The 27,979-nt window shown below is 41.8% G+C and overlaps 3 protein-coding genes across 4 annotated transcripts; 1 reads left to right on the top strand and 2 right to left on the bottom strand.

Moving 5' to 3' along the window:
- Nucleotides 1–920: 920 nt before the first annotated feature.
- On the bottom strand, nucleotides 921–4,427 carry LOC115131160 (acidic fibroblast growth factor intracellular-binding protein B-like). The gene is made up of 11 exons (XM_029662756.2): nucleotides 4,111–4,427; nucleotides 3,845–3,929; nucleotides 3,518–3,716; nucleotides 3,300–3,426; nucleotides 3,015–3,115; nucleotides 2,791–2,924; nucleotides 2,521–2,629; nucleotides 2,251–2,314; nucleotides 1,881–1,967; nucleotides 1,625–1,722; nucleotides 921–1,263 (listed from the first exon to the last, which is right to left on the bottom strand). Exons 2-11 carry the CDS (start codon nucleotides 3,927–3,929, stop codon nucleotides 1,194–1,196), a joined length of 1,074 nt encoding a protein of 357 aa, XP_029518616.1. The 5' UTR covers nucleotides 4,111–4,427; the 3' UTR covers nucleotides 921–1,193.
- Nucleotides 4,428–16,763: 12,336 nt separating this feature from the next.
- LOC115131161 (coiled-coil domain-containing protein 85B) lies at nucleotides 16,764–19,558 on the top strand. The gene has a single exon (XM_029662757.2). The coding sequence runs from the start codon at nucleotides 18,005–18,007 to the stop codon at nucleotides 18,605–18,607; it is 603 nt and encodes a 200-aa protein (XP_029518617.1). The 5' UTR covers nucleotides 16,764–18,004; the 3' UTR covers nucleotides 18,608–19,558.
- A 1,625-nt stretch (nucleotides 19,559–21,183) lies between these two features.
- LOC115130659 (fos-related antigen 1-like) lies at nucleotides 21,184–27,005 on the bottom strand. 2 transcript variants are annotated; one of them, XM_065019680.1, is made up of 6 exons: nucleotides 26,799–27,005; nucleotides 26,292–26,560; nucleotides 25,446–25,744; nucleotides 24,748–25,005; nucleotides 22,649–22,756; nucleotides 21,184–22,472 (listed from the first exon to the last, which is right to left on the bottom strand). In XM_065019680.1, exons 3-6 carry the CDS (start codon nucleotides 25,575–25,577, stop codon nucleotides 21,912–21,914), a joined length of 1,059 nt encoding a protein of 352 aa, XP_064875752.1. In that variant the 5' UTR covers nucleotides 25,578–25,744; nucleotides 26,292–26,560; nucleotides 26,799–27,005; the 3' UTR covers nucleotides 21,184–21,911. The 2 variants fall into 2 exon arrangements, with proteins under 2 accessions (XP_064875752.1, XP_064875753.1); XM_065019681.1 differs by lacking the exons at nucleotides 26,292–26,560; nucleotides 26,799–27,005 and adding an exon at nucleotides 25,837–25,914.
- Between the last annotated feature and the right edge of the window lie 974 nt (nucleotides 27,006–27,979).

Below are 27,979 nucleotides of genomic sequence, written 5' to 3' on the forward strand. Positions count from 1 at the left end.
ATTTATAGCTTGGGAGAGAAGTTGGTGGAATGTGGACAAAATAAAATTGCTAAGGAGAGAGGGAAAGAGACAAGCCCTCTTGGAAAAGTGGTTAGCTTTTCTAACTACTAATAAATATTTAAACTGGAGGTCCTTTCTGGATGATATACAGAGACAGACATGTTTATATGTAAAAGCATGGAAAGAGTGACTGAAGTAATCATCCATTTCTTCAAGCGGTTTTGTTGTAACTACAGTACTACTACTTTGGCAACACAGTATCTCTTCTAACAATTACATGAAAGCTGTGTACTCCAGGACAGCTCTACTACCGTATACAGACAGAGAAATATGTTCATCCTTATTATTATTATTATCCAAGTGTCTAAATTGTTAGTTATAATTTCACATTCCTAGTTGACAAGGAAATAAGCAGTGTCATTATTGTCATTACACACACCTAATCATGGGTTGCTTGTGTGTGTGTGTGTGGGGGGGGAGCTGTCTTCGCAGGAGACGTCACTGTCAGAAATCCCCAACCCTCCCCCAGCTGACAAATTGCGCCCCCTCCCGTTGCTGCTACCCAACCCCCAGTGGCCACACACAGACTCAATTCACTACGGTCTTCTCATTTCATAATCCACTCAGGTTTATTTTTACTATGCAGATGCATTCCCAATATAGTCATTACCAATATTCATTCATCCATACTGGGGTGTATGAGATTCTAACCACTTCCTTGGCATGTTAAAACTGTGAAAGATCTAAGCGTTATATTAAACCAAAAGGGTCCCAACACCTGCAGCTGCCGTCAGTTTTTAAATTGTAGTACTTTGCATCTGACATTGTAACACACACAAGCACTCACAACATATGCCCAAATACACACCGTATCTCCTTCACAGATCTGCAATACAATCAGCACAGAGACACCGTCGGTATAAAATCAGTTGACTTTATTTACAATAAAAATGAGGAGATATACATGATGACGTCGCAAAGTAGGTCGTCAGAAGAGACAGAGGGGGAAAAAAACTGCATAACAGCATGAAGGACGGAGAAATGTGGGCACTGGCATTAGAGGAGGAAGGCATCTGACAGACAGAGCTGAGGATTTACATGATGACTGCAGACAGAAAGAGGGAAAGAAGACATGACTCCGATATAAAAGAGGACAGAAAGTTCCGAGTAGATAGTTGAGCGAGGTCTACGTCTCAGTCATGGTACATTTTGAGGATGCAGCTTTTTATCACTCCCATGTACCTGTCCCACACTACCTGGTGTCTGAGAGAGAGGAGGAAGAGAGAAGAAGACAAATTCTCATTATGAGAACTGGCTAAGGTTCCTAATATGGAGCGATTCTTTGTTAATTCACTTTAAAGAGAGGCCTATGTTTTAATATGGTTGTCTGATGAATATGTCTTTGCTGAGTGTGTCGTGGTGCAGGGTTGTGTAAACCGTTAACTACATTCCAGAATGGCTGCGCTAGAAACAAGGTAACTATAGTTTAAAGAAACGTGGAGAGAGATGCAGTGACACCCACTGGTGACAACTGGGATGTGAATATGAAGAAAAACATAAAACAGCCTTTGACCTTGATGAGTGCCAGACAGCACAATATGTATAACAATTATATTATACTCACTTGAATGTGTCGAGTACGTGTGCAGAGTTAGTGTAGTGAGTGAGGTAGAGTCGCATGTCTCCTGCTGTCCATTTGTCTGACCGACACGGCTCAATGAACTGGCAGGGAGGGAGGGAGGGAGGGAGGGGGAAAGATGACATCAGTCTCATGGGCAGCAGAAATGTCTGTAGACCTTATTGGCCTCATAACCCAGAGCCAGTGTTGAATATAGAGACGAAAGATGTACTACTACACTACTAATGATTTATAAATGTACCTTTTCCACCAGATCAATGAAGAAGTCTCTGACTTCTTTTGTGTTGGTTAGTTTGGCAGCAATGTTGACAAGGCCTCTGGAGAGATTCTTTGGCAAAAATAGAGAGAGAAGAGTTTGTTTCAAATATTTATCAAATAATGAAAAGCTTTTTGATACTGCAGTTTAGAAATAATTGATACTGCAGTTTAGAAATAATTAAACTCAAGTGAACTGATTGAATTAGACAATGTACGTGCACATTTGACCCCATATAACCATGGTTACCACAATGACTATTGACTGATTTACAGATTGTTGTAGTAGGCTGGACATCACCTATGAAACTGGGTGATGTCCAGCCATGTTGGATAAACACAAGCATGTCACTCACCTTGAAGTTGGCTTCCATCTCATTAAATGCTTTGGTCTTCCCCCGGAGAGCCGTGCACACCAAACTGAGTGGAGCAGAGGGGACGAGAGAAAACAGGAGCAAGGGCATGAGGGACCTTACCAAATATTATCATTCATAATAATAGAACACACATAATATGGAGAGAAATAAAAATCTTTGTGAATTCTTGACAGGAACTTAAAATAAAATTTAAAAAATCAATACCATACACATCAGGCGATCAATAACAAATCAACCACACTCTCATGCCTCTTGTGCTGGTCCAGCAGATCCCTGTCAGTGATTAAAATCTTCAGTTCTTTTAGATCTTGTAAGAACTCCTTCTCAAGATCCACGTCCATGTCTTCCACCATGTTATCTGAGAAGACAAAACTACTTCAGACCTCTGATGTTGCCATATTATATTACAGTGCTGGGATCGTATAATTGTTTGCAGAACTTCAATTATAATGCGGGTCTCATAGGGAAGCAGGACTGATTGCACTGTACAACTGCAGATCTGATAGACCAGGGAATCACCCAATGCTCCCACTGTCCAGTTGCTGATGAGCTGCCCTGCACAGAAGGCAAAGTCCTGGAATGTAAGATAGTGCAGCTTCTTCTTCCCCGTCTCAAAGCGATTATTGGCAAAGAAAACGATGGCAGCGTAATCCCTGAGAAGAGGAGACACAGGGGAGTTTTATAAAAAATAAAAAAAAAACAGATAGATACAAGATTTAAATTCCACTATTTTCTACTCTTACCTGGCCAGCATGTCAGAGAGAAGGAAGTGCTGACGAATGTTCTCCACCAGGGGTCCCTTCAGTTCCTCCACAACTTTGAATACACGCTTGAAGTTATCAAACTAGGAGAAAAAGGTGATAGTTCAGAAGTCCACATGTAGAAAAACAGTTACATTTGGCCTTAAAATTGCAGTGTCTAGAGCTCTGTAGCTCATAGAATCTGTACAGGCAGGACAGTTTCACTAATGTTACAGGTCAGAGATATAGTCATTGTTATTGGGAGAGTCCGTCTTAGGTTTTTGCTACCTGCCGCCTGCAGCTCTTCAGTGTGACACCAGTCTTTGCACTGACGTCATCAAGGTCCTTCTTGGTCCCCTTTGAGAGCTTCTTCCCAAGGACCTCTCGTACAAACACGCTATCGAAAGCATAGTACCTTTACACAGAGGAGAGACAGACAGATTAGGTGACGTTTAAGCCAGAGGAAGATAAGATATAAAGATGTGTATCAGGAGTTGGTAGAGCACCTCTCTATGAGCATGACCTGGCGATGAGGTGGGATCTGGAACAACAACTGATTGGCCAGCTTGACAGGGCTGTGTAGGAGGCGCTCACACATCTGGAAGGTTCTGTACTGGTCCATGGTGTCACTGTGCAGAACCTCAGCACTGGCCTCACACCCCTCCAATACCCCTCCCTCCATACGAACCTTCACTGCATCATTCACTGAGGATGGGGCAGAAAGGTAACAGGATTCACAGTTTACGTCATAGAGAATTTGATTAAATAACTTTGATGGATGACTGTGTCTAGTATATCTATGTGTGTGAGTTGGTTAATGTTGTGGCCCAAACCTGTGTAGCCATCCAGCCATAGCTGATACACTTCCTCATCCATAATGGTGGTGTTAACCACAAACACATCAAGTTCAACTGACATCTATGCAGAAACAAGAAAAATTGTTTTAATAAGCTTCAAAGTTTTCATTCAACTTGTCACAATACCTGTGGAATATCATTAACCATAACTACTGTACTAAGTTATCAAGTCAAGGTAGCTAGCTACTTGTTATATTAACTAAAGTTACATACATTATCTGACTAAACAAGAAGATACTTACCCTTTTAAATTATGGTTCCAATATTCTATATTGTTATACGGCAAATCCATAGGCTGTCCAGAATTGATAAATGAACGTTGGTTAAGGTGGCTAGCGAGTTGACCAGCGACTATCACCCAAGATAAAAACAGGAGAAATATGAATTAGCATCTAAAAAAATATCGGATAATAACCTCATATAAAATATATATTTACTACAGGAGACATTTCCATCCGTTGCTAATGCTGTAGTGATGCCCTTTAAAAAAAACGACAGAAAAGACCTGTCAACAACAGACTTGCTTCCATACAGCTGAGCACTTCCGTGTTTTGTCACGCAGATGGAGTCGTAGGTCCTTCTTCTTCTTCGGTGGAGTTTAAACGTCGGTTGGCATCCAATATGTGCATTGCCGCCCCCAAAGGAACTATAGTGTACATCCCTTCAATGTTCCCTCAAAAAACGTCACTGAGCAAATGTTAGGTCTGCTGAGAGCAAACTTGAACGTTGTGAAAATTGTGAAAATTCTGTGCAACTTCCAGCGCACGTTTACTGTGAACCCTGAGGCTGTACCCACTTTAAATTACAGTTTTAACAGTGGCCAAGTAGGCTACTGTGTTTTTTTTTATCACAATATAGGCCTAACAGAGTGGCCTAAAATAATAAACTATGGAGAAAATGCATCCCATAACAGTTTAACATGGAAATAGCTGTTCTATCATTCAGCCTACAGTAGCAGCCAATGCGTGGCGTTCAATGTAGGGCTACAATCCATGAGACTTTTGAGAGAGAAAAAAAACATGCAGGGCTTGACATTAAATTTTATCCACTTGTCCTTCAGACAAGGAGGTGACTGAAAATGTTTGTGTTGTTTGATGCAAGAAACCACTTTACAAACTAAAATACATGATTCACATACCACCGCTACAAGACCATGGTGCTTGCCTACGGAGCTGTGAGGGGAACGGCACCTCAGTACCTCCAGGCTCTGATCAGGCCCTACACCCAAACAAGGGCACTGCGTTCATCCACCTCTGGCCTGCTCGCCTCCCTACCACTGAGGAAGTACAGTTCCCGCTCAGCCCAGTCAAAACTGTTCGCTGCTCTGGCCCCCCAATGGTGGAACAAACTCCCTCACGACGCCAGGACAGCGGAGTCAATCACCACCTTCCGGAGACACCTGAAACCCCACCTCTTTAAGGAATACCTAGGATAGGATAAAGTAATCCTTCTCACCCCCTTAAAAGACCTAGATGCATTATTGTAAAGTGGCTGTTCCACTGGATGTCATAAGGTGAAAGCACCAATTTGTAAGTCGCTCTGGATAAGAGCGTCTGCTAAATGACTTAAATGTAAATGTAATTATTACAGAGAATCAAACAAATGATTCTACCCTCTGCCTATTGGCTTATTCACGCATGTCTCAAAATACAAGACTGCCTCTTTAAGACAGAAATTTACATGTTTTGTGCTCATTGCTGACTACAAATTATCTATAACTGGGCTAATAAGTCACTAACTAGCAAAGGATATGAACAAAATGTGCACAGGTGGCTACATGCAGCTCTTGCTTTGATCTCAAAACAAGCACATTACTAAGATCACAGATGTAAACACAGTCCAGTCCTAAGTAAATGGCACAGATTAATTTATGGCAATGGTCTATTTGCATATAGGCCTACTGCAGCTCTGATTGGTTATGCAGCACCGGTCTGTCTAGACTACAGGCTGTCATGAGCAGTAGAATCCAACTCTGATGCGTTCTGCTTACAAGAAAATCTATTGCATAGTTTGTTTTGTTTTCGGTATGTTGAATTGAAGTAGCTAATATTGCATTTAATCAATCACAATTGCAACAGTAAAGGGAAATGTTTATAGTGTTAACTACCTAACAGGGAAAACTATAGAAAGTTGAGTGAAGTTCAATCTTATGCTTCTCTCTGTGGGCTTCTGTGCTCTGCACAGCAGTCCTGAATGCACACACACAGCTTAGAGGGAACATTGCATCTATTACACTTTGTGATACAAAAGGGGGAACGGGAAAATAAAATACAAATATATTTTTAATTACCTTACACATTTCACTACTTCGACCCTATCTGCCACTGCACCATGCCAAAGGCCTGGGAGAACAGGACACCACCAGTCAACACACCCTGTAACTTTTATGAAGTCAAATCTGGTATACCCAAATACTTCTCTGCAGCTGCCACCACAACATCTATTCTCTGTGATTCACGTTCCATTTCTGTGGTACAATTGACAACCATTGCTATGAACGCTAAGAAGCCAACCTTAATGAAGCATACTGTATATCACTCATTGGCCTATCCCTCTGTGCTGGCACATATCTACTACTCACAGGAATCCTCTCAGGATGCCTCACCCTTGACCCATCCTCCTCTACTTTCTTCACTGTCTCAGCATATGACATCTTCTGCACTACTCTAGCCAGCTCAACCTGCCTCTCTCGCACTGGACAATTCTGATCCCGCCTCTACAATACGTCCTATTGGCCAACATGCAATCATTGGAGAATAAACTGGATGAGCTCCGTTCGAGACTATCCTACCAACAGGACATTAAAAACAGTAATATCTTGTGTTTCACTGAGCCGTGGCTGAACGACGACATAGATAATATACAGTTGGCTGGGTTTTCCTTGCATCAGCAAGACAGAACAGCTACCTCCGGTAAGACAAGGGGTGGTGGTCTGTGTCTATTTGTCAATAACAGCTTGTGGGCAAAATCTAATATTAAAGAAGTTTTAAGGTTTTGCTCGCCTGAGGTAGAGTATGCTGTAGACCAAACTATTTACCAAGAGTTTTCATCTAGATTTTTCGTAGCTGTCTATTTACCACCACAAACCGATGCTGGCACTAAGACGGCAGTCAACGAGCTGTATATCGCCATAAGCAAACAAGAAAATGCTCATCCAGAGGCGGCGCTGCTAGTGGCCAGGGACTTTAATGCAGGAAACTTAAATCCGCTTTACCTCATTTCTACCAGCATGTCACATGTGCAACCAGAGGGACCACTTTTTTTCCACACACAGAGATGCATACAAAGCTCTCCCTCGCCCTCCATTTGGCAAATCTGACCATAATTATATCCTCCTGATTCCTGTGTCAGAGGAGGCATTAAAAACTTCCAAAGACTCCAGCCACCCTATTCATGGACTGTTCTCTCTGCTACCGCACAGCAAGCGGTACCGGAGCGCCAATCTAGGTCAAAAAGGCTCCTTAACAGCTTCTACCCCCAAACCATAAGACTACTGAACAGCTGATCAAATGGCTACCTGGACTATTTGCATTGACCCCCCCTTTTTTTATGCTGCTGCTACTCGCTGTTTATTATCTATGCATAGTCACTTTACCCCTACCTACATAAACATATTACCTCAATTACCTCGACTAACCTGTACCTACGCACATTGACTTGGTACCGGTACCCCCTGTATATATAGCCTCGTTATTGTTGTTTTATTGTGTAACTATTTTTTACTTTAGTTTATTTGGTAAATTTTTTTGTTAACTATTTTCTTAAAACTGCATTGTTGGTTAAGAGCTGGTAAGTAAGCATTTCACAGTAAGGTCTACACCTATTGTATTCAGCGCATGTGACAAATAATATTTTATTTTGTTTGGCTGCTGTGATTTCAAACTTTCCATGTGTGTGGTCTTGGTCGGGAGAGATGACTGTAAGGAAGTTCAGTTAGTGTCACGCCCTGACCTTAGAGAGCCGTTTTATTTCTCTATTCGGTGAGGTCAGGGTGTGATGTGGGGTGGGCATCCTATGTTTTGTATTTCTTTGTGTTTGGCCGAGTGTGGTTCCCAATCAGAGGCAGCTGTCTATCGTTGTCTCTGATTGGGAATCATACTTGGGTAGCCTTTTTCCCCACCTATGTTGTGGGATCTTGTTTTTGTACAGCTCTTGTAGCCTACGGAACGGTCGTTTTGGTTTCACGTTGTTATTTTGTTGCTGGTTCTCATTTAAATAAATATGATGACCACAAATTACGCTGCGCCTTGGTCTCCTTCAAACAACGGACGTTACAGTTAGGCTATCATTTTGCCTTTCACTTTGAGCTGTGTCTTTGGTGTAGCTACCTAAGTTCTTCGTAGATGTATACTAGCTTGTTATTGCTGTCTAACATTCACGTGGCTATAATCTACCAAGATAACATTAACTAACCTAGGCTGTTAAAGTAGCTATCATCATTGAGAGTACTGTTTGCTGTGAGCGACTGTTAGCTAACGTTATCAACTCATCTAGCTAGCTAGCTTACTAAACTATTTGTAATTTATGCTTGTGTTCGACAGCATATCACAGTTTTTAAAGCTGCTGATAGCTGCATAGGTTTATTTTATCCCAGTGCCAGAATGCCAATTGTATTGTTGTCCCGTCTGCCCCCTCCCATATCATACCCCGAGACTATGCCCCCTCCCATATCATGCCCCGAGACTATGCCCCCTCCCATATCATGCCCCGAGACTATGCCCCCTCCCATATCATGCCCCGAGACAATGCCCCCTCCCATATCATGCCCCGAGACTATGCCCCCTCCCATATCATGCCCCGAGACTATGCCCCCTCCCATATCATGCCCGAGACTATGCCCCTCCCATATCATGCCCCGAGACAATGCCCCCTCTCATATCATGCCCCGAGACTATGCCCCCTCCCATATCATGCCCCGAGACAATGCCCCCTCCCATATCATGCCCCGAGACTATGCCCCCTCCCATATCATGCCCGAGACTATGTGAGCACATATTGAATCTCACAGATTGAAGTCTGTGCCGCATAGAGGTAAGCACATGTAGCTACAGTAATTGCGCCATAATATTTACATCTAAATCAAATGGAAAATTATGATTTCCCAGTAGGGGAGCAGTGTAAAAAAAAGGGGGGGTTAATAATATTGCAGATAGCTACACATAGGCCTAGCCACATAAAGCCTACCATTAATTGGACTAGGTCATCCCCTGTCATCACATGATAACCTTGTTTAATATAGACTAGCCAGGCTATTTGCATCCCCTTCCGTTAACACTTAGTGTTTAAGTTTTTGTCATTTCAGAGGGATCTGTGGATGCTGGTGGCGTCTCTGCGTCTGAAACCATTCGACATGAGAGAATGGTAAAACAGTCATATAGAGACTTGTCACAATAGGACCGGCCTTCAGAACCTGCAGGCTCTGGTGAAGTGTATATCACGCTGCGTTGTACAAAGACCAGCCATGTGTGTGGGCAGCCTCTGTTCTCTCTGCCGGAAAGGAGCATTAGTATAGAAGAGGTGGTGATGGCACGCACAGAGGGACACACCACCATCCGCAGGCACGTTGTGGATGGGGTCCTTCCTCAGGAACTACATGGACGTTTTGGTTATTCTGGTCATGCTGAGACAGTTCTGCTGCTACCCCTACTGGGCAAGACCACTAAACACACAGGTGTGGTAGCTGTGACTCCTGCAGAGTTGAGAGGGCATCTGATAGAGATGCTGAGGCTGGTGCTGGTTAGTGGCTCTGATGAGGAGTGTGCTGTGTGTCTGGACTGTCCTTTTGCCCTTCACCATGCACTGTGCACACAGGTCTACTGCAGACTCTGCAGCGCAAAGGTCATACGTACCAAGCAGGAGCAGACGCGGTGCCCTCTGTGCAGAGGCCAGATCAATGCCAATGAGCTGGTGGAGTTTCCTCAGAAAGAGGAGGAGGAGGAGAGCAACCTCTCAGAGAACTGGAGGAGCAGCTCCAAGGTGGAGGCTGTAATGTCTAGCCTGCTCAGACTGCACCGTGAGGAGAACAGCATTAAGAGTCAGAAGCAGAATCTGGTGGAGAAGGCTTTTGGCTTCCCCAGAGAGAGGAAGACTTCATGGGTAGATGATATCCGAGCCCTCGTGGAGCTCTAGACATCTGGCTGTTAAAAATACTGTTTGAAGAAGACTGTTCTCACTGTTCTTTTGTTCTTTAATATCCTTTAAGTTCCGAGGGAATGTACACCGACACAAACACAACAAGGCCCATCTTTTACAGCAGTTGTTTCTAAAATGGTATATGTGGGAATACAGTTTGTGACATACCATGAAAAAAAGGGTGAATATCACCAGGGACCTCACAATACAATATCACGATACATAGGTGCCTACACTATATGCATTGCAATTCTCACTATTCTATATATGGCCTATTGCGTTTCTGCGATTCAATGTTCCAAACATATTGCTCACTACATGTCTGCTGCAGTGAGACAAGAGAACCATGAGAAAATCCTTTTTGATCAGTCATGGAAATGCAAGAAATACTGCAAAAGGCCTCTTGTGCTATTTTCTTTCTGGCTTTCATTATAGTCCTGTTGCCATGCCAAGCTAGAATTGGTACATTGTATTCTCAGAAATGTCACGTGTAGAAAAAGGGGTCTGTGAGGAGGGGTGGGTTTCTTTAGGATTCAGATTAACCCTAGATGCTTGTAATGTCCAACTGGTTTAGTCATGATGATAACATGATACCCCTCCAAGTCAAGACCTAAAGCACCTTTTGTATACTCCAAATGCCATTCTGTTTGAGCTGTACGTTGTAAGATGAATATCTCACATTAAAATGCCCTCTTTCATAATTTCATTCTGTCTTTCAAAATTGTCCTACATGATAAGTTTGGATGCTGTTCACATGGGAAACCATCAGTCCAGGCTAAACATAGTGCCAACTGTAAAGTTTGTTGGAGGAATAATGATCTGGGGCTGTTTTTCATGGTTCAGACTAGGCCCCTTAATTCCAGTGAGGGAAATCTTAACGCTACAGCATACAATGACATTCTAGACGATCCTTTGTGGGAAAAAATTTGGGGAAACCCTTTCCTGTTTCAGCATGACAATGCCCCCATGCACAATACGAGGTCCATACAGAAATGGTTTATCGAGATAGGTGTGGAAGAACTTGACTGGCCTGCACGGAGCCGTGACTTCAACCCCATCGAACACCTTTGGGAGGAATTGGAACGCCGACTGTGAGCCAGGCCTAATCGCTCAACATCAGTGCCCAACCTCACTTATGCTCTTGTGGTTTAATGGAAGCAAGTCCCCGCAGCAATGTTCCAACATCTAGTGAAAAGTTTTCCCATAAGAGTGGAGGCAGTTACAGCTTCAAAGGGGGGACCAATTCTATATTAATGCCAATGATTTAGAATGAGATGTTCGATGATCAGGTCTAAACCTATATATAAACTCAGCAAAAAAAGAAACGTCCTCTCACTGTCAACTGCGTTTATTTTCAGCAAACTTAACGTGTAAATATTAGTATGAACATAACAAGATTCAACAACTGAGACATAAACTGAACAAGTTCAACAGACATGTGACTACAGAAATGGAATAATCAAAAGTAACAGTCAGTATCTGGTGTGACCACCAGCTGCATTAAGTATTGCAGTGCATCTCCTCCTCATGGACTGCACCAGATTTGCCAGTTCTTGCTGTGAGATGTTACCCTACTCTTCCACCAAGGCACCTGCAAGTTCCCGGACATTTCTGGGGGAATGGCCCTAGCCCTCACCCTCCGATCCAACAGGTCCCAGACGTGCTCAATGGGATTGAGATCCGGGCTCTTCGCTGGCTATGGCAGAACACTGACTTGTCTTGCAGAAAATCATGCACAGAACGAGCAGTATGGCTGGTGGCATTGTCATGCTGGAGGGTCATGTCAGGATGAGCCTGCAGGAAGGGTACCACATGAGGGAAGAGGATGTGTTCCCTGTAACGCACAATGTTGAGATTGCCTGCAATGACAACAAGCTCAGTCCAATGATGCCGTGACACACCGCCCCAGACCATGACGGACCCTCCACCTCCAAAATCGATCCCGCCCCAGAGTACAGGCCTCGGTGTAACGCTCATTCCTTCGATGATAAACGCAAATCCGACCATCATATTCCATTCAAAATCAGCCGTTTCCAGCTACAATAGTAATTTACAACATTAACAATGTCTACACTGTATTTCTGATCAATTTTATGTTATTTCAATGGACAAAAAATGTGCTTTTCTTTCAAAAATAAGGACATTTTAAGTGACCCAAAACTTTTGAACGGTAGAGTATACACAGTACCAGTCAAAAGTTTGGACACACATACTCATTCAAGGGTTTTTTCTACATTGTAAAATAACAGTGAAGACATCAAAAGTATGAAATAACACATATGGAATCATGTAGTAACCAAAAAAGTGTTAAACAGATAAAAATATATTTTATATTTTAGAATCTTCAACGTAGCCACACGTTGCCTTGATAACAGCTTTGCACACTCTTGGCATTTTCTCAACCAGCTTCATGAGGTAGTCACCTGGAAAGCATTTTAATTAACAGGTGTGACTTGTTAAAAGTTGATTTCTGGAATTTCTTTCCTAGATAGGGGTGGTATACAGAAGATAGCCCTATTTGGTAAAAGACTAAGTCCATATTATGGCAAGAACAGCTCAAATAAGCGAAGAGAAACGACAGTCCATCATTACTTTAAGATATGAAGGTCAGTCAATCCGGGAACATTTCAAGAACTTTGAATGTTTCTTCAAGTGCAGTCGGAAAAATCATCAAGAGCTATGATGAAACTGGCTCTCATGAGGACCGCCACAGGAAAGGAAGACCTAGAGTTACCTCTGCTGCAGAGGATAAGTTCATTAGAGTTATCAGCCTCAGAAATCAGCAATTAACTGCACCTCAGATTGCAGCCAAAATAAATGCTTCCCGGAGTCAAGTAACAGACACATCTCAACATCAACTGTTCATAGGAGACTGCGTGAATCAGGCCTTCATGGTCTAATTGCTGTAAAGAAACCACTACTAAAGGACACCGATAAGAAGAAGAGACTTGCTTGGTCCAAGAAACACGAGCAATTGATATTAGACCGGTTGAAATCTGTCCTTTGGTCTGATGAGTCCAAATTTGAGATTTTTGGTTCCAACCGCTGTCTTTATGAACCGTAGAGTAGTTGAACGGATGATCTCTGCATGTGTGGTTCCCACCGTGAAGCATGGAGGAGGAGGTGTGATGTGTGGGGTTGCTTGCTGGTGACACTGTCAGATATTTATTTAGAATTCAAGGCACACTTAACCAGCATGGCTGCCACAGCATTCTTGCAGCGATACACCATCCCATCTGGTTTGCGTTTAGTGGGACTATCATTTGTTTTTCAACAGGACAATGACCTAAAACACACCTCCAGGTTGTGTAAGGGCTATTTGACCAAGAAGGAGAGTGATGGAGTACTGCAGACTTCAACCCAATTGAGATGGTTTGGGATGACTTGGGCCGCAGAGTGATGGAAAAGCATTCAACAACTGCTCAGCATACAATATGTGGGAACTCCTTCAAGACTGTTGGAAAAGTATTCCTCATGAAGCTGGTTGAGAGAATGCCACGAGTGTGTGCAAAGCTGTCATCAAGGCAAAGGGTGGTTACTTTGAAAAATCTAAAATCTAATATTTTGATATCAATATGTATAATATGTTTTGATTTGTTTAACACTTTTTTGGTTACTACATGATTCCACATGTGTTATTTGATAGTTTTGATGTCTTCACTATTATTCTACAATGTAGAAAATAGTAAAAAAATAAAGAAAAACCCTAGAATGAATAGGTGTCCAGACTTTTGACTGGTACTCTCTCTCTCTCTCTCTCTCTCTCTCTCTCTCCCCCTCTCTCTCTCTCTCTCTCTCTCTCTCTCTCTCTATATATATATATATATATATATATATATATATATATATATATATATATATATATACACAGTGCCGTAAGAAAGTATTTGCCCCCTTTCTGATTTTCTCTATTTGTGCATATTTTCGATACTGAACATTATCAGATCTTCAACCAAACCTAATATTAGATCATGTTTACAAAAACATAAAAAGGTATGCTTATTTTATTTGTTTAATTAACAAAGTTATGCACCACCCAATGCTCCTGTGTGAAAAAGTAATTCACCCCTTACACTCAATAACTGGTTGTGCTACCTTTAGTTGCAATTACTGCAACTAAATGCTTCCTGTATTAATGTTGTCCCAATCTTCCATGCAAAACTGCTTTATCTCAGCGATATCTGTGGGTTTTCAAGAATGAACTGCTCATTTCAAGTCCTGCCGCAACATCTCAATTGGGATTAGGTCTGGACTTTGACAAGGCCATTCCATAATGTCAAATTTGTGCTTTTTAACTATTTTCACTTAGGCTTGATTGTGTGTTTTGGATCATTGTCTTGCTGCATGACCCAGCTGCGCTTCAGCTTCAGTTCACAGACGGATGGCCTGACATTCTCCTGTAGAATTACAGTGGGGCAAAAAAGTATTTAGTCAGCCACCAATTGTGCAAGTTCTCCCACTTAAAAAGATGAGAGAGGCCTGTAATTTTCATCATTGGTACACTTCAACTATGACAGACAAAATGAGGAGAAAAAAAATCCAGAAAATCACATTGTAGGATTTGTAATTAATTAATTTGCAAATTATGGTGGAAAATAAGTATTTGGTCAATAACAAAATGCCTCTCTCATCTTTTTAAGTGGGAGAACTTGCACAATTGGTGGCTGACTAAATACTGTTTTGCCCCACTGTATCTGATACAGAGCAGAATTCATGGTTCCTTTTTTAAGGCAAATCGTCCATGGTCCTGAGGCAGCAAAGCATCCCCAAATCATCACACTACCAACACCATGTTTGACCGTTGATATGAGGTTGCTACTGTGGAATGCAGTGTCATCTATCCATAGAACATTCTTCCAAGAGTCTTGATGATCATCCAGGTGCTTCCAGGTGTTTTTTGGCAAACTTCAGTCAACTTTTTGGTTGAGATGGTTCCCATTATGTCTGGCGAAAACCAAACACTGCATTCCAAGGTAAGAACCTCATACCAATGGCCCTCCAACTGGTAATTACTAGTGGGAAACTCATCTATCATCCTTGAGCTCCAAGTAGGAGGTGGGAATTGTGAAGTTGTAAATACCAGTTGGATGCATTCACATGCTTTGAACTCGTTGAGAAACGCCCGATTGGCTAATGGCCAACAAGTTGTGTCAACCATAAACTAAAAGTACAGCTATCAGGCTTTTAAACAAATAATATTGTTCAAAAACCATATTAATAGATTGCTTTTAAACAATAATGTTTTGTAGTTGCATTTAACTGCTGAAAATGTTGTTATGCTGTTATCTCTGTCAGCGGTCACCATGTGGGAGATGTGTGAGAGAAGCTCAAGGATGACAGATGGGTTTCCCACTAGTAACTACCAGTTGGAGGGCCGTTCAAATAGACTTTTCCCAGTTGTATGTGGTAAACATAGAGAATGATAGAGATATCATCTTTATATATGTCCCATTATGATGTCTGTGGGTGCACGGGCAGTGCCATTGAGACCATCTCCATTTTTACTACTACTTTACGAGTTGGCAAACAAACTGAAAGGGTGCAAACTACCATCTAGAGTGTGTTGTTTGAATGGGTATAAAGCCACGGTTGGTGATTTACTGCCACCTACAGTTATGGAATGTTTGCTCACAAGAATAATTAATTGACCGATTCCTCCAGATGACCCGGACGGAATCATGTAATCCTTCCTTCACCCACAGGACGGCACACTCAGTTGACTACTTTAAAATGGTGGTAGCCCTCAATGGCAATGTCCATGCCAAAATGGGTTTTATCCATTTAGAGTCTTCCATGTAATTCGATGGTGGTAAATCCCCACTTCCCAATTGGTTAGGAACGCCGCATTACTCAATCAAATTATTTAAAAAGGAAAATCAGAACTGTTATTTTCCAATAATAAACACAAATAAAATAGTAAAGAGTAGAGGGCTACTATGAGGAATTGTGGTGTGTGTGTGTGTGTGTGTGCGCATTGCGCACTTCCCCCACAGAGATTAATCTGACTAAATCTCACCAAATCCCTCTCCTCACCCCTCCCATCCTCCTTTTGCTTTATCTGCCTGTGTCCTTGCAAAATTACAAAAGAGAAAAACTACATAGTCAACTGTCTTTTTGTTTTACACCACTCACTGCAAACCAGCCAACCCCCTCCCTCTCTCAGTTCCAGCCCTTCTGTTAGCTAACCTCACAGTGACCTGATTCTGTCCCAAGCGAACCCCAGTCCTGGCTAACACCCTATATTGTTAAGGCCTCACTGAAACAATAGAGTAGGAAGTGGAGGGCGGAAGGATAGAGCCGAATGCCGCAGCTTAAACCATAGAAAAGCCATTTGTCACACTTTCTGTCTGTGTACACTGTAACTGTGCTACACTTCTTGTTATGCGTCAAAGTGTGATGCTGATGCCTTTGTGTCATATTCTGCTGTGTGTGTGTGTGTGTGTGTGTGTGTGAGAGAGAGAGAGGGCCAAAGCTTGGGGGGGGGGGGGCTGAGTGCAGGAAGTCTTTAAAAAATATATTAAAAAATTAATATTAAAAAAACGATAGACTAAAAAGATACTATGATATATAGCCTATTTTTTGTGTGTATTTTATAGATTAGGTCTATACATAAATTTGAACACAAATGTGATAGGCTACAGACTAAAGAAAATGAGTATGCCTATAAAAACATGCACTCAAATTGCATGTGTGATGTCATTTCTTTCCACTGGACACAATCCATAAACTATTATTTTACCGTAAAGGAAAACCAAACGGAAAGGGAGAGGGGGAGACGGCTTCAGCAGAGGGGGCATTCCTACAGCGCCTCCTTCACAACCGCAATCAGACAACCAGATTTGAATGCTCATAACGACATACTGTAGGATAATAGTCAGCGTTTTTTTACTTCAATGTACTGTATATTTTTATCTTCAATGTTAAGCCGAGCATATCTTCCAAAGAAGTGGTCTGTATCGATTTCGTACATTTTTATTGTCTTTATCCGTGTTGTTTTGATAAGCCTCGCCTGTGGATGATGATTTGACACTTCTATTACTTTTTATGTGAGGGGAGAGTAAAAAGCACAAATGGGCGTCATTTTCTGAAATTCACAGAGTGGAGAGAAAAACCGAGTTTGAGAGAGAGGAGACATCCGTTTGATAAGTGACAGTGAAGAAGGCGGACATTGTTATCCTCCACACACCACGCAATAGGACAAGCATGAGTCTGGATTCATATTTTTTGAGTGACTTCAAAGCCTTATGGTGTGATTGTTTTTCTATGGTGAATTTCAAATAACTGCCTCTCATAGGTTCATAATCAAAAGGAATGAATGTTATGCCATGAACAAATCCTTCAAACAGAGGGAATACAACATTTACTCGGACAACGAACGCAGATGCTCTGCAGCAGGTCTTTTCTGAAAAGACGTGAAGATCTCAGTGAAAGAACATTGTCATATCTTTGTCCAAGGTTTTGCGATATAGGATTACGAGCCAGCTACAATAAAAACGAAATAACGGATTGAAGCAGCATGAAAACCTCACCCTGCCGACGGTAACCAAGGAAAAGAAAGGGGAAACAGGACAGACAGTAATGCATACTTGTTTCATAAAGGCCTCTAATCACAGATTATCATGTGAGATTTGAGAGTGATTGAATGACATTTGATAGAACAAATATTGCCATTGTTGCTTGGTTTTGTTATAGCAATAGCGACCTTGTTCAGGGCATTTTATAGCTCATAGAAAAACGTCAATTTGATCATGTGAAACATGTGCCCTGTTCCCATTATCCATAGGCAAAGCCAAGAATTGCTGTTGGCCTACATTTGTTTCAACGGTGGGAAAGAGACAGTTGATAGTCACAATTTAGGGCAGACTAAAAAGCTTGCTTTTCATGCCCCATTGCAGAGCATCCCAGGAATTAGAGGCTACAGTTATTTTACCCTCAACTGCCTGTAACCTGTAATCAGGAAAGTAATTTTTCTCAGGTTATTGTATTACAATCAGTTAAAACAATATGGGGAGTGACAGTGAGATTTACAACAGAGAGTTGTCAAAGATGTCTGACGAGGATTTACTCGCCTGCTCTAAAGAAGAACTTGTGAGGCGACTGCGTAAAGAGGAGTCTGAAAAGATCTCTGCTCTTATCCAGCGTGGACGGCTGATAAAAGAAGTCAACAAACAATTACAAGGCCACCTGCTTGAGATCAGGGAGCTAAAAACCATCAACCAGCGTCTCCAGGAAGAAAACACAGAACTGCGCGACTTGTGCTGTTTTCTTGACGATGACCGACTAAAGGTGAATAAACTGGCCCGGGAATGGCAGCTGTTCGGTCACCACGCAGCCAAAGTGATGCGTGAGGATCTGGGCGGCTACTTGAAAAAACTGTCCGACCTAGAGCGCATGCAAGACGGATTAGTGAAGGAGAATCTGGACCTGAAAGAGCTCTGTCTGGTCCTGGAGGAGGAGTGTGTCAGCAGGAGTGACTCCAGTCCCGGTGGATCCACTGAGCTCAACCTGCCGTGCATGGTGTCCCGAGACCTGGGGGATGGAAGTTCAAGCACTGGGAGCGTTGGTAGTCCGGACCAGCTCCACCTGGTTTGCTCACCTGATGACTGAAGATGGAACAGAGCTGGATACTTTCACTGATTAGTGAAAAAGCACGATACAGCGAAATATGGGTCGAGGAAATATGTTGACATTGTAGGAATATAATTGTTTACAGCATTCATTGCTAGAACACGAACTTTGTTGGGATTCTTTTAAGAAGATAGCATATTACACGAAATACAGCAACATCTCCAAAATGGCAGCCAGTCAGTTGTGCCTTCAGCACCTGCTGCTGTCCTAACGAAAACTTGAAAAAGAATCCTGAAGAGAAAATAAAAATGCTTTTTCCTGGAAAGATGACAGCCCTACAGAGACATTAGACACTAAAGATCAAGATTTATTGGAATTATTATCTCAATTTGTATTTATTTTTTTGACCAATCTTGTCAGAGGTTTTCCTCTTTTCAGTGATTGAGACTGTATATGGTTAACATTAGAAGGTGTTGTTGGAAGGAGGTTGAGTTAGGATGTTATCTCATGCACTGGACTGTCCTGGCACCGTATTGCACTGGACAAAGCTACCATGGGATCCCTGTAGATTCATATCTCAACACAGATTTGAGCCATACTAGTACATGATATCCAAAACCATTGAAAAATTTGAAGGGTGATTTTTTTTTGTGAGAGACCTTTATATAACATTTAAATCATGTAGATTATGCATTCAGTCCCTCAGGTCAGGATTGGAGTGCTGTGTGTATGAAATCACAAACTAACAATGAAATTGTGTATTATCAGCGCTGTCTTACATTTACATTTACATTTAAGTCATTTAGCAGACGCTCTTATCCAGAGCGACTTACAAATTGGTGCTTTCACCTTATGACATCCAGTGGAACAGCCACTTTACAATAGTGCATCTAGGTCTTTTAAGGGGGGGGGGGAGGGGGAGAAGGATTACTTTATCCTATCCTAGGTATTCCTTAAAGAGGTGGGGTTTCAGGTGTCTCCGGAAGGTGGTGATTGACTCCGCTGTCCTGGCGTCGTGAGGGAGTTTGTTCCACCATTGGGGGGCCAGAGCAGCGAACAGTTTTGACTGGGCTGAGCGGGAACTGTACTTCCTCAGTGGTAGGGAGGCGAGCAGGCCAGAGGTGGATGAACGCAGTGCCCTTGTTTGGGTGTAGGGCCTGATCAGAGCCTGGAGGTAGTGAGGTGCCGTTCCCCTCACAGCTCCGTAGGCAAGCACCATGGTCTTGCAGTTTTACACTGAAATTGCACGAGAGGCATAGTGTGCTACAGTAATTTAGGCTGTACAATACACTAAACATGGCACCGCTGGTTTGTGTCTTACACCTGCACCTATGAACTGAACTCACTCAGAACTGAACTGCCCAGGCAGTTCTCAACCAGCCACTTTTGTATCAAACTGGTAGGTCTAGACTGGAGTTTACGAGATGATGGATTTATAGATGCTGGCGACTAGGCAAGACACATTTCTTTATTATTGTTATGATTATTATAACTGCTTCACATTCTCTGTATAAGTTGCCAGTAGTCAGGATCCCAATATAACTCATGTTTTGTGGTAATTCTGTAGAGCTACTCTCTCATTGTCTTCATTAACTTGACCTATCAGTATTACTTCATTAATGAATACACATTTCTGTTTTGTGCATATAGAACATGCTCCTGGATTGGATAAGATTAGCTTTTTTGGCTTTAATTGGTGGGCTGCGCGTAGTGCATTGAAGACCTTTAAATACACTGGCTGAGACACTCAATCGTGTTATGACCTTTGTGTGTGCAGGAAGGCCATTTTACATGGTGTAACGTGAGTGATTGATTGATCTCGCGATCTGTTTGTCCCAGACTGCAGTTGATTGATGTTCCTGTTCCTGTCCTGACATTGTGGATATTCATCAGATGTATTGTTGGACCTGTTTGCACAGCAAGGAGACCTGTAGTGGACAGTAACACTTTCATCAACTTAATGAAACACAGAGAGCTCCTTTGACAGCGAGGAACACACATAGGCACTCTCTCTTCTAACCCCTATACTTATCATATGCTCTCTGGGCCCCGTGTGAGTGAGTGACTCACTTCATTTGCGAGAAGTACAGTAACAAGAGAACTCTGTGTTCAGGAATCAGGGTCATGGTAAACAGTTCTCCATTTACTAGACTCATTATGATCTACTCCTCTACTTTCCTGGACTCCCTCTTACTGTAAACATGCTTTCCCATTCAATCAAACCAAGATGTCTCATTGTGACCTCATTTTCTTCTTGCTCGTTATCTTTCATACTTGGCACATCTGAAATGTTAATGTGTTCTTTTCATCTGTTTGTATATGCCAGTGATGCAGTTCTTTGCCTTTTACAAGGACAACCATAGAGGAATGGCCAGTTTGCCACTCCCTTTCCTCCCCAGCATCCATTACCCCCTTCTGTAAGGTTGCTAGGCAGCAGCATCAAGCAGGATCTATTCAAAATGGAACTACTAACTAATTGGTTTAACACTAAGGAATATTCTTTAACCCTTTTGTACTATTTTAAAGCATAGAATTTGCTTGGACTTGACAATGTGATATTTGCATCGGTATATTATCAAACATACTTGATCACCACCAAATCAACATCCGTAACCTTGTCTTTATAGTCTTTTATTGCATTGCTTTGTAAGATCGCATCAAAATGAAGGCACTGCCCACTATAAACCCACAGTCAAAAGAGAACACATTATCAAAAATATACACTACATGCTCAAATACATGTCTATATATATTCTATATTTACTCCCATGGTCCTGCCTTAGTTGTCTTAAATGTTCCCAGTTCCCGATTTTGCATAAATGAAATAAATTCTATTGTATTAAACTACAATATGTATACATTTTTTTATATAAAGATAGCATACATGAGAAAGATTACAACTTGGCATGCATGCATGATTATCCTAAAACAAAACCAACGTGTTTATTACCATGTTGTTATAGGTAATAAAGGCCAGTGTTCATACAGAACATGTAAGGCTTCAGTAAATTGATGTGGTTCCTACATTTCAAATGCAGAAATATCACCATTATTGACAAAGTGCACAAAGTTGATGCATTTTTGTTTGAACATTTGCACAATTCTACCTCTTGGGTTTTGAGCATAACACATATAGTTAGTCAGATGTTAAATGCATCAGGGAAAACAAAAAATAGTGTAACAATACAATCCTTTAAATATGAGTCGTTTGCGTCACCATAATGCTTTGTGAGTGTCAGTGTGTTAGCTTTTGTATGTCACCCATGTCGTTGTCATAATCGTCGTCATCTTCATAAACGCCAGTGTTGTCACTCAGTCTTTTCCAACATGGAAGCCCGTTAAATCACAGTGTGAAGATGGTAGGGGAGTTTAGGGAGTGATCTGATTGGTCCCCACTGCTGCTGCTACGGCGATGGGCAATACTACAGGGCTGGGGGTTTCGAGACTGCTGGGCCACATCCTGTTGAGAGGAAGATGGCAGAGGCGGTAGAGCCTGGGATGAACTAGTGGAACTGGAGTCTAGAGAGCCAGAGGGATAACTGAAGACCAGACTAGCCATGAAAGGAGTAAGAGATGGAGTAGAAATAAGAATTGGGGTGTGAAGGGACTCAGATTCTATGGGGACGGTAAAGGATGTCACAGGACGAGCAGGGATAATAATTTGGGGTTTGGGCTTCTTAATCTTCGATTGGCTCTTTACTGAGGACCGTGGTAGGTCCTCAGGCTCGATTTTAATTCCTAATGAGGGAAGCCCTGAGCTCGGGTCAGAATCCAAGTCAGAGTCCTGGATCTTGCAAATGGGACGGTGGGCCTCTATGACCAACTCTAGCTTTTCTTTCTCCTTCTGTAGTTGAGCAATCTCCTTCTGCAGATGCGACTTTTTAACTTCCAACTCGTCTGTCTCCTAAGAAAGGGAAAACGAAAGAGAAAAGGTTAGGGTTGTATTGTCAATCTATTTATTTTTTCAATTGGCACAAAACCCAGTAGTTAAAACATTAAATGTGAGTGTCTTATAAACTGGTGATATTTTTTTACGTTTTGTAAATCATATGTTAATAAGCCTCTTCAAATTAAACTTACACTTTGCAGCGTGTCTGTCAGCTCACGTCGGCGGTTACGACACTTGGCAGCTGCCTGTTTGTTTCGCTCCCTCCTTATTCTGCGTCTTGCCAACTCCTCTGGGGACAACTAAAGTGAGAGAAAGACATTTGATGACTACGAAACAAAGTACCAATAAGTTTGACAAAAATGTACTACAATTTGAAAGACATCTAGCTCAACGCAACTGAAGGGGACTGCACTAAACAGCAGATTACTAAAATGTGTTGTGAAATACTACCACCTTGTGTATAAACTGAGTCACTACATTCAAACTTTCACAATGGCATTTTGTAACATCTGAGACTTTTGTCACGCCCTTCCTCCAATTTAATTTAACATTTTGTCCAGTTATTTGTTTCTTTACATCCAATTTTTCCCGCCCCTGTATTATGATGATTCACTCAGACCCCCGTTGTGACTCCGGTATGAGTCATACGACTTGCCCCGCTGAGTCACATGATAGCCCATTTTCCATCCCATCAAGCTCAAATCAACCACACATTCTGGAAGTGTAACTGATAGCCAACGGGTATAAAAAGCATATACCCTCAAGGAAAACAAAAATGCACTACTAATAGTAGTTAAGCAATTTGATAAATTACTTGATGTGTTGCCGTCTTACATTTCGTGAACCCGCACGTCAGATATATTTTGTCTCAAAATCAAAAACAGGCTGATAAAAGCACTCATTTTCTAGCACTTAGCCTAATAAGTCACTAACGTCAAATGAGCGGCGTATCTCAAACAATTATAAAGCAGGTCAGTGTACATAGCTGTTCCAAAGTACATAGGCCTAGGTGTCAACCGAAACAGATGTGGTCAACCTCTGCATCATCTGGAATTTCCACATTTTCACCCCCCCAAAAATCTAGCCCATTCAAAAGAGAGCTCTCAGGAATATTTGTTTCTGTAATTTCGTTTTCATCCTATCAGATAGAATGGGTGTGTGGTAATGTCTCACTGCCATATCAGAAGTATAAGTCAGTCACCGGCACTACAGGATATTACTCACTACCGACACCGACTCAGCCATGCGTCTCGACACCTCTGTGAAGTGCCTAGTTGCCCTTTTCCATGCCCTTCTCAGTCCCAACGAAGCACTGGAATTCTAAGCCTCTCTGTATCCAGTGTAGCATTATTAATAAGACAACTACACGGAAAAGGGTCTACTTGTGCAGAGCGATTAACCGAAATGTCTATTGTTTTTTTAAAGAACTAATTGACAGAAGTCAGTTCAATTATTTGATTTCCATTTTGTTTTTCCTGTAGAGATAAATCAGATGAAGCCTGAACTGTCCGGCGTAGTATGGAGGTGTAGTTTTCACCAGGCCAATATTCTACAGTTTAGCTCAGAAAATGTTGTAATTAACTACAATGACCATAATCCATTGTGCTCCTGCTTAAACTTGTCTGGTCTGAGCGGAGCAGACATGGAGACAGAGAAGAGAGAATGCGCGATCGAGAGGGCTAGAAAGCAGTTGCTTTGCGAGCTTGAAAATACATGATCTAAGTCAGGGCCCAAGTTTGGGAAACCCTGATCTAAGTGATTGATAGTTGGTATTCAGCAGTCAAAGTATGCCTTATTTATTTGGAAAAACTATTAAAATAGTGATTTTGTCAGACAGCATAGGCAGCAGAGCTCTACAGAGATGAGATGACTCAGAATTAAATAATTAAGTCATCAAATAAAACAAATATTTTATTAAAGTATATTAAAGTAAAGTTATGTGAATAAATTATGATTAATAAGTGATAAGTCACGACCATCATGGGACTTTTATTAACTGGTTTATTCAGTGTTAAAGCATTCAGCCCACACAAAAACCATGAGATTTTTTAAATAAATCGAACTGAAACCAAACAGACTTCAAAAAGGTACTAATCACTCAGCACTATGGCCTACTAAAACTATACCTCTTCAAAGACAACCACCTCTTCGAAATGCATGTTGTGATAAGTGACCTTACGATTCATCTGCATTTTGGTCAAATATCCACCGACATTCTGGCACAATACCTACCTACCTTTTGAAATAAGAGTTTCACACTCTGCTGGCTAAAGACGAAACATATTCTTACATGTTCATCGTTCCTGCGTCTGGTCGTGCTTCCAGAACTTGCCGCGGCCCTTATGACCCCTGGTCTGTAAAGGTGTGGTTGGGAAGGTGAGGGGTCGAAGGACCTCATTCCTGCTACAGGTGGGTAAGGAGGACGTGGAGGCCGCGAGGGGCCAGCTGGACCGATGAGGGAGGGCTGGACCAACCACTGGAGGTCTTGGTTGGAAGTGATGTCGTTGAGACTGGGAATAAACTGACTGCCTCCTGCCACAGTGATCTTCTGAGGAGAGCAAGAGCAACAAAAAAATAATGAGAGCAAAAGAGAGCGAGATTAGCGTAAAGACATTGACAAGCAGAAGGATTTAAAGCAAAACTATTATTTTGAACCAGATATTTGACATGGACATATGCATGTATCAGGACATAAAGGCAACCATTTTGATAGACTGAGAATCAATGGTTAAATACATCCATCACGTGTATCACGTCAACATAAGCCCACACTCAGACAATGGTAATCAGACTTACACCATGGCTATAATACAATTATTAGCCTACTACATTTCTTATGTCATTATTATTCCATTACTACTCTATTATTAATATATTCTGCAATTAATACTATTAAGCAATATAATTATTGGGGGAAAACTAAACAAAAATTAGAATGTATTACTCTTATTAAAGTTGATCAACATAGCCCATATGTGTGCCGCCTACCTGATGTTGTTGAGTGGTTGAGGTGCTGGTGTCCTGGGATACAGCGCTCGATCCGGTGTGTGGGGACCCAGAGTCGCTGTTGGGGTACGTAGAGCTGCCTCCGTGGCCCATGTCCCCAAAGTTCCGGTACATCTTTGATTGTAAACTGCTATCCCGATGAATGCAAAGTAATCCAGATGAGTTTTATGAAGAGCAAGCGGTGAAGTGAACGAAGCGTTCGAGTAGTGTCACGTTCACTATTCAAACGTTGGGGAAACCCTACTTGTTGCGGGAAGTTGGTAGGATCTGAAAAGATGTATCTGAAAGGGGAAGAAGGAAACTTCTAATGAAAATCTTGTTCTTGTGTATGACTAAATTCTCTCAAATAAATTTAAAATTACTCCTTACTTACATGGATCATTCCAGTTGGACTGAAAAGTATAGAGTGATCGTAGAATTATAAACGTCTAAACCAATACTATAGTTTTTCCACGCCCCTCCCAAATTACTGGAAATGGTGTTGTCTGGTTTTCGGTGTGTAACTGACCACGTGCGAATGACGTTTTTGGCCAAATATGGTGAGTTTCCTCCAGCAAGTGTTCCCGGGAATCCTCATTGCCAGTTTGGTTGTTTAAATCAAATTGTATTGGTCACATATACGTATTTAGCAGATGTAGCGAAAGGCTTGTGTTCCTAGCTCCAAGAGTGCAGTAGTATCTAACAATTCACAACAATACACACACATCTAAAAAATAAAATAATGGGATTAAGAAATATTAGGAAGAGCAATGTCTTAGTGGCATTGACTAAAATACAGTAGAAGCTGTTTTTCCTTCTCGGTCCCAGCTTTCACGCACCTGTACTGACCTCGCCTTCTGGATGATAGAGGGGTGAACAGGCCGTGGCTCGGTTGGTTGATGTCCTTCATGATATTTTTCGCCTTCCTGTGACATCGGGTGCTGTATGTGTCCCCCGGTGATGCGTTGGGCAGACCGCGCCCCCCTCTGGAGAGCCCTGCGGTTGCGGTCGGTGCAGTTTCCGTCCTATGGACAGGACGCTCTTAACTGTGCACCTGTAAAAGTTCGCGAGGGTCTTAGGGGCCAATATGAATTTCTTCAGCTCCCGAACCTACAAAACTATGGGGAAAAACAGATGGGGTTGGCTTAGATTTGTGACAACATGTAAACTATATATTGGGTCTTCAATGTTTATTGAAAACATGAAAAGACGTTTGCACAATGACCACTTGTCTCAAGTACATTGTTAGTTGTTGGTTAGCTAGCTTGCGAGTTTTAGCAGACATTAAATCAGTCAAAACACCTCAAATCAAAACGTGTTATCAAGAACAAGCTTAAACTAGTTTAAATGACTCACGTAAGATTCCCAATCCCCACATGGCAGTTTCTTGTCATTGTTGGTAGCTATCTGGCCATCCAGAATCACAACAACTCACGGACATCTGCCCAATTGAAGCGTGTGTATTGTTTTGGTGTTATTGTCAGCTAACCCATAACAGGAGCGGAAAGCACGCTCTCTGCCCCATACTTTGCATCCACTTTCTTTTTCTTGAACACATAAATCTAGGGAACACTGCCTGAAGGAGGTCAGTCAGCGGAATGACACTTTGGCTGCGTTTAGACTGGCGTTTTCACTAATTGGTCTTTTGACCAATCAGATCAGCTCTGGAAAATCTGTGATGTGATTGGTCAAAATACCAATTTATGGCAAAAATATCAGAATTTGGTTTGCCAGTGTGAACGCAAAATGTGAATTATTTCTCCATCTGTTTCAACTGTCTTTGGCAGTGTCAGTAACTTGTTGTTTTCTATGTAGTCTACTGTCAAACGCTTCTTAAATCCTAAATGTGCAGCGACTGCCACCATCTCTCTAGTAGTGGCGATATCACTGAACCGCTGCAGTCCCTGCTCTCCCTTATGGCTCGATTGGGGTTGAGTTCCCGCCATGGTTGACTCATCTTTTGTGAATAACTACCGAGTATTATCAAAGCCAATACATAGCCTACTGTATGATTCAGTTGCAATTTATACCAGCTTGTCTCTTAGGATATAGAATAAGGCTACAACTTAGCAGCATGTATTATGATAAATTGATATGTATTGAAGATACAGTGAATCATGACTGTTTTATCATCTTTATCATTTGAACCATTTTGCTCTTACTGTTGTTTTTGGCACTCACCAACATCACAATGCTGTAAGTGAAAGATGTATACAACATTTTATTTATTTAATTTTTATTTAACCTTTACCCAGGCAAGTCAGTTAAGAACAAATTCTTATTTACAATGAAGGCCTAGCAACAGTGGGTTAACTGCCTTGTTCAGGGGCAGAACGACAGATTTATAAAGCATCGCATTTTTGTCTTATGCATCACAGTGACCTAATATTACTTTCACTTCCTTATTTTCAGGTTTACTTTGCCCGTATTATTTATTTTTGTGGGGAGACATGTGCACTTCTCTCTCTGTGGCATACTATATGAATGACACCTCATCAGACTGTTGAATGAAAATATAGGGGAAGGTGAAGATGACT

The sequence above is a fragment of the Oncorhynchus nerka genome, linkage group LG6 (genome assembly GCF_034236695.1).
Source record: "Oncorhynchus nerka isolate Pitt River linkage group LG6, Oner_Uvic_2.0, whole genome shotgun sequence".
NCBI lineage: Eukaryota > Metazoa > Chordata > Actinopteri > Salmoniformes > Salmonidae > Oncorhynchus > Oncorhynchus nerka.